This window comes from Martes martes (genome assembly GCF_963455335.1).
Source record: "Martes martes genome assembly, chromosome: 1".
Classification (NCBI taxonomy): Eukaryota; Metazoa; Chordata; class Mammalia; order Carnivora; family Mustelidae; genus Martes; species Martes martes.
This window is the reverse complement of record NC_137888.1, coordinates 147,380,331-147,394,704: the sequence shown is the minus strand read 5'-3', so window position 1 is coordinate 147,394,704 and position 14,374 is coordinate 147,380,331. Positions and strand designations below refer to the sequence as shown.

Sequence of the window (14,374 nt, the reverse complement as noted above, 5' to 3'; positions counted from 1 at the left end):
ATCTCCCGGAATTCCTTTAGTGTAAAGGGTTTTTTGTTTTTGCTTATGCTATTTTGTTTGTTTTGGTTTGTGGTTTTTTGTTTGTTTTTTGCTTGCATTGCCTTCTGAGATTTCATTCTTTTCTTCAAAAAAAACTTTCCTTGGGGACCTATTGCATGGAGCTCTGGGTGTTATATGTAAACAATTAATCTTGGAACACCACATCCAAAACTAATGACGTATCATATGGTGACTAACATATTATAATAAAAAATTAATTCATTCATTCATTTTAAAAAACCCTTTCCTTATTTACATAGATGACTTCACTTCCACTAAGTTCCTCTGGCTGCCTATCTGGAACCTCTTAAATGGCACCACTGACAACATTCCTAAAGTCTGCTGTTTCTTCTGCAACTCTGCTTACATTAGATTCAAATTTCCCTTCCAAAATTATCGCTTTCAGCTTCTTTGTTGCTCTTTTGTCTTTGGTGCATAATTCCCTCTTTCAGTGATCAGGTTTTGTAAAATGCTATGTGGATTTATCACTAGAAGACAAGGAGGAAACATAATTACATGCTTTGCTGTCTGTGTGTGAACTAAATAATAAATGCAAAGTGACCAATTGCTGACAGATTTTCATGTAAGTGCATGATTGATTACTGGTGATGATGCACGTTATTATTTACATAGTGATTTGTTCACTGAAGAGCCAGCAGCAAAGTCTGTACTTCATGCAATTACTCACAATGAATACAACATGGTAACCGAAATCTGAACCATGTTGTGGGGCACTGGTATTATATGGCTGAAATCTGTGCATATTAAAGCCCTGTGAAAGTAAGGATCATCTCGTGTGAGCATCATTATATACGATAATTATAAAAATGATGCTAATTTAAAATGTATATGCATTTTGGATACATATACATTTTTTATTATATATATTTAAAAAATTTTTATTACATTTTAAATTAGCATCATTCTACAATTAATATATATTGATTTTCTTTAGCCTTATATTTTCCCATGTTATTATATGTGCTTGGAAAATATGATATTTAATAGCACAAGGATTTCTACCCTGAGAATGGAAATTAATTTCCAAATGAGCAACATAGAGGTTATTACCAAAGTGTTTGACACTAGAGATAATGTTGTGAGAACATATGTTTACACAAATCATTCAGTACTTCTCTATTTCCTATGCACAAATTTTCTAGAAATAGAATGACAACATCAAAGGATATAAATAATTGGAAGGCTTTTGATACAGACCTATGTATATTTTTATTTATCTCTTTTTGTCCCAAAGTCAGCTTCCAACTTTGAGGATCATATTGCATTTTTAAAAAATAATTTTCCATTATTCATAGCATGTTTAAATGTGTCCAGTGAAATTAACATCAGAAATTTGCATTTTTGTTGTTGTGAGTTGCCCACTCAAATCCTTTGCTCACTTTTCTCTTGGGATACCTATCTATTTCTAGGCAATTTATATGACCTCTTTCTATAGAGTACCTCTTTACAGACACTGCCTCAAAAATGAACAAGTGTGGAACTCCAAAAACCCCAGGCTGTTAACTGCTTTCTTGTGCATTTGTTACATAAGCATGATGTAAATATAAAATCAACACCATAGGGGTGCCTGGGTGGCTCAGTGGGTTAAGCCTCTGCCTTCGGCTCAGGTCCTGATCTCAGGGTACTGGGATCAAGCCCCGCATCAGGTTCTCTGCTCAGCAGGGAGGCTGCTCCCCCCTACCCTCTCTGCTTGCCTCTCTGCCTATTTGTGGTCTCTCTGTCAAATAAATAAATAAAATCTTAAAAAAAAATCAACACCATAATCCTGATGTGTTTTTAGCTGGTTCTAATAACTTTTAGAGCTGGTTATAAGAGTCCAATTACAAACATTCACTTTCTTCAATGATGCACATAAAAGATTTAACCATTAATTATTAACTTCCTTTTTTTTTAAAGTCAAGGCAAATGTACTGGGAACAGAGAATAAAGTCCACTCCAAAAATCTTTATTAACTAGACTTTGATTTTGGCATGACCCATATTTCACAGTTTCATATTCAGTTCTTTGTCTCTCAAACTCCCACCTCCTTATTCTTTTCTATTGATCTCTCCAGCTGCCCTGGTCTTGTTTTGTGAAATGAGTGACACACTTTCATGTTAAAGCATTACTATTTAAAAGAAGGCTTATAAAGAGGGCAATAAAGTATGGGTGTTCCGGTCATTGATGGGTGAGAACAATTTTCTAGAGGGGTTGCTTTCTGACACCAGTCACACTCTACCGTGTAAGGGAATTTGTTCCTATTCAGATTAGAACTAGCAGCTCTGAACGACAACCAAATGCTATTAAAAAATTTATATGGAGTGCCTGGGTGGCTCACTAGGTTAAGCGACCAACTTTTGATGTTGGCTCAGGTCATGATCTCGGGTCCTGGGATCAAGCCTCGAGTTGGGCTCTAGGCTCAGAGGGAGTCTGCTTGAGGATTCTCTCTCTCTCTCTGTCTCGCTTTCCCTCTAATCCTCCCCTGTTCTCTCTCTAAAATAAATAAATAAATATTCTTAAAAAACACATGCCACTATATTGCAACCACTTTAAGATAAAGGTATAAGAAGTAATGGCAGAAAACACACCTGCAGTTTTGGGAGTCTTTCCCAAGGTTACCCGAGTTCAAACACTGAACGTCAGAATTCTAGGGTAGAGGGGGGTCTACTGTTAGAAAAGGTGATGATGCTGTGGTTTCTATTTTGATGGCTCAGAGGCTTTTATGCTCACCACTGCTGTGGGGATTCTAGGGCTGAGTTTTTATATTTTGCAGTTACTACAAGTATAGCAATTTTCCCAAAACAGAAGTCCTTGGGCAATGTTACCTGCCCTTTTGTGTCCTTTCCTGACAATCTAAGGCAGAGTATGGGTTATTTCAGGAATATAGGCTGCCCAATGAAGGTCAGGAGAACTCCTGCCAAGAAGAGGTCAACTTCTAGAGAGAAATTCAAATGACATAATTTTAAAGTAAGCAAGTGAGCCATGTCATTACCACCCACTAGAAGGGGCTGGCTTAAGCAGGGCAGGACAGCAAGGGTACAGAGCAACTCCCTGGATAAATCTGTACTTGAATCTATGTCCTACCAGATGTAGTCTATTCTTGGTTATTCTAAGGAAAGGCAGAAAATATACTGCATTTGTTAGCAATTAGCTTGCTTTCCTACACAAATATTAATCAAATCCCTCTGCTGCACCAGACCCAAAAGTAAAGCTGAAAAGAAGGGACATCTAAGCCAAGAGCTAAAAGCTGAGGACAACTCAAGCAGAAGGAGAAGGAGCACGTTCTAGACAGAGGCAAGGGAAATCAAAGTACATTTAAAGAACTGAAAAAAACTGGGGTACAGAACACAGAGTAGGGCAGAGAGAGTCAAGAGATGAGGCTAGAAACTAAGTGTCAGACAACACATGGTTCTGTAAACCTGTTAAGAAGTTAGAATTTACCCATGAATAGTGGGGGATCATTGATATGTTTTAAGTCAATAAGTGACAAGATGAGTCTTGCATTTTAGAGAAAGCATGCTGCTTCCACTGTGAGAAGATAGTGGGCAGGGCAAAAGCAGGCAGAAATCTCAGGGAGAAGGCCACTGGGACCCTTCAAGCACAAGATGGTGGTGGGCTTTATGATATTGTCCATGGGAGTGAAGAGGAAAATAGTCTGTTTCGTTTCAGTGGCTTGACGGAATAGGGCAGGATGGCAAAGGAAGAGAGGCCAAGAGGATGCGCATTCTTGGCTGGGCAACTGAGGGGAAGTGAATTTCCTTCTCTGACACAGGACACAAGAAAAGAAACAATTTTAAGGAGGTGATTATGGGTTTGTTTTAATCCTGTCGTGTTTGAGGTGTTTATGGTGCGTCCAGTGGAAACGGCAAGCAGCCAGATGGACAGTGGTTAGCTAGAAAGAGGGATATCCCTGTTAAATGGAGCAGTAACTCCTTAGAGCAGCTGCTTAGTAGGAACTAGCAAGATGCCCAACCTCTTGGGTTTGACCTGCAAACAGACTACTCAGTACCTCTGGCCTCCATCACCACTGACCATAATCACCACAAACCATCACCTAGATTTCAGGCTGCTGACTACAAAGAGAAAGAACAGACAAGTCCAAGTTCATTACTAAAGAGAAAAATCTTCTAAGAAAATTAGAAAGTGGAAAAAAAAAAAGGAACTTTTCCCCCTATACTTAGTGGCGCACAATTTTTTACACTGCACGGTGGCGTCAGAAACATGAACTGGCAGGGATCATGTTGATACAGGCCTAAATATTGCTCCTGGCAGAATCATTAGTTGTTTGGGAGAAGGCTCGGGTCCCTACTCCTCTAGCACAGGAGGGAGCTCACGTTCTGGGGCTCAGTGAGGACTGCCATCCCGACCTGACTGCACAGGGCCATCTTCTCAATGACCAAGGAAGGCACGGCTAACACAAAACATATAAAACAGGCTACACATAGCAGCTCAGACCAAATGAAAATTTTTTAAAAACAATGATCTCTTCCAAGTTTGAAAGTGTCTATTTTAATTGAGGGAGAAGGAGGCTGAAGACTAATTTCTTATAGCAACTTTATCTAGTTATAAAACTCATGTAGGATATACAGCCTAGCTGCTCATTTTCTCTTCCTAAATAAAATATTTAATTCAAACAATTACCTTGCTGTATTTTTTTTTTAAAGATTTTATTTATTTGTCAGAGAGAGTGAGCACAGGCAGACAGAGAGACAGGCAGAGGGAGAAGCAGGCTCCCCGCTGAGCAAGAAGCCCGATGTGGGACTCGATCCCAGGACTCTGGGATCATGACCTGAGCCGAAGGCAGAGGCTTTAACCCACTGAGCCACCCAGGCGTCCCAACCTTGCTGTATTTTTTTTAGGAGACATGGTCAATTGGTTATACCTTTTATTAGCCAGATCTTATACTACGTTCCAACTGAGGGTTTAAAGATCCTCCTGAAACTGAATTGGAAGAAATCAGAGGAGCAACAAACCATGACAGACTCTTGACTCTGAGGAAAAAAAAACTGAGGGTTGTGGAAGGGGAGGTGGGTTGGGGAATGGGGAAACTGGGTGATGGGCGTTTAGAAGGGCAGGTGATGTGATGAGCACTGGGTATTATATAATGAATCATTGAACACTACATCAAAAATGATGTACTATATGTTAGCTAATTGAAATTAAAAAAACAAACAAATATCCTCCTGAAATTGTGAATTGTGCCAAGAACCTATTATATAAATGAGTCTACACATTTTTCTGGGAAGAGGGACTAGAACCCTCACATTCTTAAAGCAGTTTACATTCAAAACAGACTAAGAATCACTATCTTACATCTATCTTCCACTATGATTCTACTACAGTGTATAGTAAAAATATAGGGCATAAATTAGGGGTTGACAGGTTTTCTCTTCTCTTAAGAATATATTTTCTTTCAGAGGACCATAATCTGGAAAGAATCTCAAGAGCTAAAAGTTCATCCACCTGCCTTTGGGTGAAATAGCTCCAAAATTATCCAGGTCAGACGAAAACTGAAAGTGTGTTTATTTCTCCCTATGGGAAAGCAATTCCAACACCTCATTCTGTAACCTATTACGTTTTTTAACAACCACTATAAAATTTATCTTTGGTCTGTATGTGCTCTGGTTTAAGTCCTAAATTGCCTTATTACTATTTTTCTTCACTTTATACATGGCTATAAATATGTGTTTATCTTTTCCAGAGAAGATATATTGCAATGTTCTTGTCACAGGCCATTTTTAAAACCAGAGACTTTGGTGATCAGTGTGTATATACACAACACAGCTCATGCACGTTAGGCAGACGTCTGGCCATATACTAGAACATAAGTGTGATCAAGTTACTAGCAACAAGAGTTCAGAGTCTCAGAGAGCTGGGGAAAATCTCTCGGATGACACAGTGCAGGAAGAAGAGGTTCTCTTGCTGTTTCTGTTGCTCAGAGGTGTGAATGTGAGGCAGAGATCCAACTTAACTATGGGCCCAGAGTGTGTGGTCCCCTCGGCAACCTACAGCCCTAGACTGACCTGTGATTATGGTCCTGTTGCCCTCCCCAAGGCAAACTGTGCACTCCAGCCCTCCCATGTACACTGGCTATCTGACACTGCCGCCCCCGTTCATCTGTCTCTTGCATATCTTTGTTTCCTGTAGTCCTCTCTACATGATACTGGGCACCTCAGGCCTCCTACCACCGTGGCACCCTGTTCCTCTGTTGCCTGCCCACTGACTAAGAGTCATCTGCACCCCGAAGGGTTGCTTCCTGCTTTCCAGGGGACAGTGGACCCACTCCGGCCTAGGCAACCCAGCAAATTTGTCTACTGTCCTGTGGGCTGCCTTCCCCAATAAGGTGTGACCCACAGCCTCAGTGTAGGGGTGGCCCCAATCAAGTCTGTCCTTCCTTGAGTACTCTCAAGCAGTTGTAGGGTACCTTAGAAAGTTCTTTTTAAACCTTATGCTTACTCTTTTTTCATAGCGAATGATGTTTTATATTAAAATTCCCCTATTTAAATCACTGTGTGGTTTCTCCCTTCTGATTGGACCCAGACTGAAATAATCACAAAGAAAAGTTATTCTTTGATTATACTCATGGATAGTATTTGTTAAAAGTGCATCTCCTATTCTTATTTTTCCTTCCAGTTTAACTGTATTGTGGTTAAAGGATGCAGTATATGTAATTCCAACTTACTGGAGTTTATTGATATCCTTTTAACATAATGCATGGCCAACTTTTTAAAGATGTTTCTGGAAAACTGAAGTTATAGTTTCTATTTTCAGGGTACAGAGATGGATCTATTTCTCTTAGCTCGATCTTATTAAAATATTTATGCCCCTGGGGCACCTGGGTGGCTCAGGTGCTAAACATCTGCCTTCAGCTCAGGTCATGATCCCAGGGACCTGGGGTTGAACGCCACATCGGGCTCCCTGCTTGGTGGGGAGACTGCTTCTCCCTCTCCCTCTGCCTGTTGCTCCCCCTACTTGTGATCTCTCTCTCTCTGTGTCAAATAAATGAAATATTTTTAAAGATTTATACCCATTATATAGGGGTCAGCAAAATTTTTCTGTGAAGAGCCAAATAGTAATAGACTATAGACTTGTGAGCTGTAAGGTCTGTGTTGTAACTCCTCAACTCCTACCAAAGAGCAAAACAGCCATAGATGATACGTAAACAAATGGTCTGTGTGGCTGTATTCAATAAAACTTTATTTACAAAAATAGGCAATGTGGGAATGGGGAAAGGGCACCTGGGTGGCTCTGTTGGTTGAGCGTCTGACTCCTGATTTCAGCTCAGGTCATAATCTCGGGGTCCTGGGCTCATCCCTGCAACAGTCTCCATGCTCAGTGGCGAGTCTGCTAGAGATTGTCTCGCTCCTCCTCTCCCTCTGCCCCTCAGAGCATGTACTCTCTCTTCCTTAAATAAATAATCTTTTAAAAAATAATAAAATTAAAAAATAAAAACACTTTACAAAAAAGCCAAAGTTAGCCCATAGGCCACAGTTTATCAACCCCTGTCCTACATTATTATTTTTAACTACTTGGTCTGTAAAGCAATGAAAAAAAGGAGTTAGGGGCGCCTGGGTGGCTCAGTGGGTTAAAGCCTCTGCCTTCGGCTCGGGTCATGATCCCGGGGTCCTGGGATCGAGCCCCACATGGATCTCTCTGTTCAGCAGGGAGCCTGATTCCCTTCCTTTCTCTGCCTGCCTGTCTGCCTCCTTGTGATCTCTCTCCCTCTCTCTCTCTCTGTCAAATAAATAAATAAATAAATAAAATCTTAAAAAAAAAAACAAAAACAAACCTGGAAGTTTGTACAAAAAAAAAAAAAAAAGAAAGAAAGAAAGAAAGAGGAGTTATATCTCTCAACACTACTGTGTTTTTTGGATTTCCTCCTAGGTGTTTTTGGTCCTTTGTTTATAGAGTTCTATGATCTAATATTCAACACAAAAAGGTTCATAGTTATTAGGTCCTCATGTGAATTTTATTCTTTATCACTGTAGAATCTTCTCTTTGTTCTGAAAAGTTTTTTGTACATTAAAACTTATATTAATATTAAAAATATTTAGAAAGAAAATATAAAATAACAATAAAATTAAGATCAAAGAGAAGTTTAACAACAAATCCAATTGGAATAAATTTACCCATTAAAAGAAAGCAAATCTGAGAATGTGGCAAACACCAAAACCTGGTCTATAAGACGGATGTGAAAAAGAGTGTCCTGGAAGTTTTACCTATTAGGGATTCTCCATCTGTCTTTCCTTTTTTTTTCTTTAGATTTATTTGAGAGAGAGAAGCAGAGAGCGTGGGGAGGAGCAGAGCAGGAGGGAGAGGAACAAGCAGACTTTGTGTTGAGCACAGAACCCAACAGTGGGACTCGATCCCAGGACCCTGAGATCATGACCTGAGCTGAAACCAAGAGCTGGACACTCAACAGACTGAGCCACCCAGGCATCTCTGCATCTGTCCTTCTTAAGAAAGATCCTCTTCATCTGTCTTTTTAAATCTTTTTCTCTATAAATGTAATTATTATCCAGTGTGTCATATGTTGCATCAATTTATATCAATATTAATTTGCATGTGTGTGTGTGTGTGTGTGTGTGTGTACACATATGTATGTACATTTTTTAATTTGATGTCATTTGAGTCTCTTACAGAAGAGAGTCTAGTTTGTGTTTGTCTTTCCTCTGTTCACTGGAGCCTCATCTGTTTCCTGGCCTTAGCCCAAGATGAGAGCTGGTTATCTGGTTCAGCCCCTATTCCGAGCTAGAGCAATTAGCGTTCTATTTTCCATGTAGCTTCATGCAAAAGATACTCTACACCAACTATCCTTCCACTTTGGGGCTGGGGAGTGTTCCCTTACCTCACTGTGAGCCCACACTTTTTTTGTGACTGCTCGACTCCACATGTGCCATTATTTAATATAACCCAACATTGATGGATTTTTCCATCTTTCTTTCTCACCCCATTGAACCAAACCTTTATTTGCTAAACATAATTAAGTCTAAGGAATTATTCATCCAAACTGAATTTGCCTACCTTTCAAAACCACAGAGCAGAAAAAGACAAATCCTAGCAGCTTTGAGAACCAAAGGTCTGTCTCTGTGAAGAACCAGATCTAAGGTCGTAGGGGTTACAGGGACCCCCCGCAGTCCTTGGATCCCCAAATCTGGAGAGGTATTCAGGAGTCTTCATGGATTTTATCAACCCACCCTCTGACTAGCTGCTCTATAAGAATCACATGTCTAAGCACTGGGTCCTCTTCAAGTTTGGGGAAAAATTGTTGAGTTGGTCCAAACTCCAAGTTTCTGCTGGGTTCTTTCCATATATTCAGTGGCCTTGTGTGGTTTTACCTGTCTTCATTTAAATTTACTTATTTCCTTCTGTCTTTGTGGAGATTTAGAGGAATATGCTCTAGGTCTACGTGCCTGCTTCTGCATTCCTCAGGAGTCCTGCACGCCAAGCACAACTCTAAAACATCTTTTGGAGAGAGACTGGTCTCCATAATGATTTCTCCTTCCTTCTTGGAATTCGTTTCTCAAATTTTCTACCTCCCATTAAGATGGCTTTGAGATTCTGACTTAAATACCTATCGAAATGAATGCTAAGCCATCTAGTTTTAAAATAAAGTAGAAATTTAGTATTTCTAGGCCAAATAATCTTCTGAAATTTCTTTTGGTTCCAACTTTGAAAATAATTAAAGTAGCATAGAAATTGAAGGCATCACGAAATTCAAAAGAAATGACTTTCACTTCAGCACTGTTCTGAAAGATGCACAAACAGTTGGGCCCTTACCAGCGGAATGAGCAGGCTAATGAGGTCTGTCAGAGGTTTGCTGAGCAGCAGCAGGTCCTCGGCGGCCTGAGTGTCCCCTCCTGAGCCAGACTTCTGCGCCTTAACGGGGGAGAAGAGAAGGGAAGCGGTGTGTTAGAGATTAGTCAGTTTGGCCAGAGGAGACAGATCAGGAGAGGAAGGGAGCCTAGGAAGTAATCCCCCGCAGCCCGCTGAGGAGAGGTGAGGCCTTGTTATAACAGGACAAAGAGCTCACACAGGGCCACTGCCATCAGCTCAGGCCACAAAGGCCAGGCTGGACAGCCCACAGATAAAGCAAGACCGAGGCTGTCCTTGAAAGGATGTTGATGTTCATGTACTGTGGAGGGGACTCTATCTTTCCAACCATGCTGAGATGAGGGGCTGCTACCCCTATCTTTTGGGTGAGAAAACTGAAGTTGAGAGAAGTTAAATAGTTTGTCAAAGGCCCACAGATAATGAGTGGCAAAGCCGGACTCAAAATCACAGATGTTCATTTCTCATGGGCATTTTGATGCATATTACCTGATGCATACCATCATCGTGTAATTCTGCTATGCTCTCATTCTCTGTATGCATCTGCATGCTTGAACAACATTTAGAATAGCTGTCCAACATACCAGCGCACGGAGAGGCCTCAGACATAGACCTACATTGCTTAGGAAGGACGTGCTGAAATTGCACTGGAAAAAGGAAATGAGAAGTGTGTGGCTCGACTCTTCAGTGTGTCTGCTCTCAGGAGTTTTATGGGACTGTCTAATCTCTCTTCTAAGGGGTGAATAATTTTATACTGAAAAAAGGCACTGACTTTATGTTTGCTACAATACATACACATTCCATTCACGCACCTCCTCTGTTTTTTTTTTTTTTACTAAATTTTTATTTATTTTCAGCGTAACAGTATTCATTGTTTTTTCACCACACCCAGTGCTCCATGCAATCTGTGCCCTCCCTAATACCCACCACCTGGTTCCCCCACCCTCCCACCCCCCGCCCCTTCAAAACCCTCAGGTTGTTTTTCAGAGTCCATAGTCTCTCATGGTTCACCTCCCCTTCCAATTTCCCTCAACTCCCTTCTCCTCTCCATCTACCCTTGTCCTCTATATTATTTGTTATGCTCCACCAATAAGTGAAACCATATGATACTTGACTCTCTCTGTTTGACTTATTTCACTCAGCATAATCTCCTCCAGTCCTGTCCATGTTGCTACAAAAGTTGGGTATTCGTCCTTTCTGATGGAGGCATAATACTCCATAGTGTATATGGACCACATCTTCCTTATCCACTCATCCGTTGAAGGGCATCTTGGTTCTTTCCACAGTTTGGCGACCGTGGCCATTGCTGCTATAAACATTGGGGTACAGATGGCCCTTCTTTTCACTACATCTGTATCTTTGGGGTAAATACCCAGCAGTGCAATTGCAGGGTCATAGGGAAGCTCTATTTTTAATTTCCTGAGGAATCTCCACACTGTTCTCCAAAATGGCTACACCAGTTTGCATTCCCACCAACAGTGTAAGAGGGTTCCCCTTTCTCCACATCCTCTCCAACACACGTTCTTTCCTGTCTTGCTAATTTTGGCCATTCTAACTGGTGTAAGGTGGTATCTCAATGTGGTTTTGATTTGAATCTCCCTGATGGCTAGTGATGATGAACATTTTTTCATGTGTCTGGTAGCCATTTGTATGTCTTCATTGGAGAAGTGTCTGTTCATATCTTCTGCCCATTTTTTAATATGGTTGTCTGTTTTGTGTGTGTTGAGTTTGAGGAGTTCTTTATAGATCCTGGATATCAACCTTTTGTCTGTACTGTCATTTGCAAATATCTTCTCCCATTCCGTGGGTTGCCTCTTTGTTTTGATGACTGTTTCTTTTGCTATGCAGAAGCTTTTGATCTTGATGAAGTCCCAAAAGTTCATCTTTGCCTTTGTTTCCTTCGCCTTTGGAGACATATCTTGAAAGAAGTTGCTGTGGCTGATATCAAAGAGGTTACTGCCTATGTTCTCCTCGAGGATTCTGATGGATTCCTGTCTCACGTTGAGGTCTTTTATCCATTTCGAGTTTATCTTTGTGTACGGTGTAAGAGAATGGTCAAGTTTCATTCTTCTACATATGGCTGTCCAGTTTTCCCAGCACCATTTATTGAAGAGACTGTCTTTTTTCCACTGGATATTTTTTCCTGTTTTGTCAAAGATTATTTGACCATAGAGTTGAGGGTCCATATCTGGGCTCTCTACTCTGTTCCACTGGTCCATGTGTCTGTTTTTATGCCAGTACCATGCTGTCTTGGTGATCACAGCTTTGTAGTAAAGCTTGAAATCAGGTAACGTGATGCCACCAGTTTTATTTTTGTTTTTCAACATTTCCTTAGCAATTCGGGGTCTCTTCTGATTCCATACAAATTGTAGGATTATTTGCTCCAGCTCTTTGAAAAATACCTGTGGAATTTTGATTGGAATGGCATTAAAAGTATATACTGCTCTGGGCAGTATAGACATTTTAACGATGTTTATTCTTCCGATCCAAGAGCATGGAATGGTCTTCCATCTTTTTGTGTCTCCTTCAATTTCTTTTAGGAGTGTTCTGTAGTTCCTCGAGTACAGATCTTTAACCTCTTCGGTTAGGTTTATTCCGAGGTATCTAATGGTTTTTGGTGCTATAGTAAATGGAATTGATTCTCTAATTTCCCTTTCTGTATTTTCATTGTTAGTGTATAAGAAAGCCACTGATTTCTGGACATTGAGTTTGTATCCTGCTACATTACTGAATTGCTGTATGAGTTCTAGTAGTTTGGGGGTGGAGTCTTTCGGGTTTTCCATATAAAGAATCATGTCATCTGCGAAGAGAGAGAGTTTGACTTCTTCCTCGCCAATTTGGATACCTTTTATTTCTCTTTGTTGTCTGATTGCTGTTGCTAGGACTTCTAATACTATGTTGAACAAGAGTGGTGAGAGTGGGTATCCTTGTCGTGTTCCTGATCTCAACGGGAAGGCTGCAAGCTTTTTCCCATTGAGGATGATATTTGCTGTGGGTTCTGTTTTAATTTCACTTAGAAGAAACCAAAGGACTCGTATGTCATGACCTCTGCCTTCAGGATAGGCTGCAGACTGCCTGTCTCGGGTTATTAGCCTGGACTCCAGGACCCTTCTCAGGAAGGCCCAGTTCCTTCTAGACAGAATTTAAGTGGCCTGCTTTCTCTGGCTCAGAGGGGCTCGACTGAGAAAGTAGTCACCTGCCTTTTAACAACTTGTACCTCTCTACAGCCAAGGGGAATCACCACAATCATAGCCCAAAACTTCCCTCTCCCCTCCCCTCCCCACCCCGCCCCTACCTCCAGCCTTCCTAACTGATTTTACCAGAAAGGTAGAATTTCCTTCCAGAAAACAAATGTGCAGCACTACCCTGGAGGCCTGAACCCTCCTGACTCTTGGCTGTTGATCCTGCCTTCAGAAGCATGGAGCAAGACAGAACACTGGCCTTTTCACATGAGCACATTATCCTTTAGAGCAAACAGATTCTCTCTTGGGAAAGATAAGGCAGTCCTGCAAACCAGCCCCTGGGCTGAGAGGGGGCTTGAGGCCACTTCTTCCTTTCTGCACACAAGGAAGCAAGCACATGGGGCCATGAGAGCAAGTGCCCACTGTGGGACTCTCCCACCAGGACATCCAGCATCCTCCATAGCCTCTAAATCCACGCAGTCCTTCCTAATTGTTACCAAGAAGCATCAGGACCCTCCCCACCAGTATTCAGGTACCTCCTCCCTGCAAAGCTGCCAGGGGTTCTGGAAAGAGAAGTTCACACCTGGAATGCAGTAGAAACTCCTCTCCTTACAAAAATATGGGACTGCGATGGGAGCTCTATGCATAGAGGAATCCCAGCAGGGATTCCTGCAGGAAGAAAAACAGAAGCTGAGCAAGAATTTCAGAGGCCCAAGTCCACCTCTCCTCTCAGTCTGTCTCCAGGTCCCTAATGTCATACTCCCTAAAGGCAGCTTCTTGATACCCACATCTGTGGCCCACTGTATGCATTTCATAAAGGGCCTTTTCCACAGCAAGGATTCTCTTTCTGCGGTGACACTACTGTCCTCCCCATTCAGGCCCTCTGCTCTTGCTTCTGGTCTACAATTCACTTGCCCTCATCACAGCCATATGGGAACTGACCCCACTCCCAGTCATCCAGTGTTCTTGACCCACCCAGTTATGGTCTAAGCAAGAGGATGATAGACAGCACTGGGGAGTCAGCAGTAGGGTTTGAGAGAAGTGGTTGGACTTAGTAGATATTTAAGGTAAAATCTACATTATTTGAGGACAGATTAGATATGGAGTATGAAAAAGAGAAAAGTTTTAAGGATGATTCCCAGGTTTCTAGTAGGAGAAGGAAGGTGGCTGGCCTTGCTGGCAGCAGAATGTTTTGGGGAGGCAAATCCTCAGTTTAACTTTGGACATGTTGAATTTGAGGTGACAATGGCAGGTTCTAGTGACTATGTAGACAAAGTTGCTGGATTTCTAAGAATGGATTTCCTGGAAGGACTCTGGGTAGA

General features: G+C 41.4%; 1 protein-coding gene across 1 annotated transcript in view; it reads right to left on the bottom strand.

Annotated features, from left to right (window-relative positions):
• Window positions 1–14,374, bottom strand: part of ULK4 (unc-51 like kinase 4) — a 610,308-nt gene that overhangs the window by 180,113 nt on the left and 415,821 nt on the right. The window contains exon 34 of the mRNA XM_080819657.1: window positions 9,820–9,918. Coding sequence (XP_080675783.1) covers window positions 9,820–9,918 — 99 coding nt within the window. The remainder of the gene's footprint in view (window positions 1–9,819; window positions 9,919–14,374) is intronic.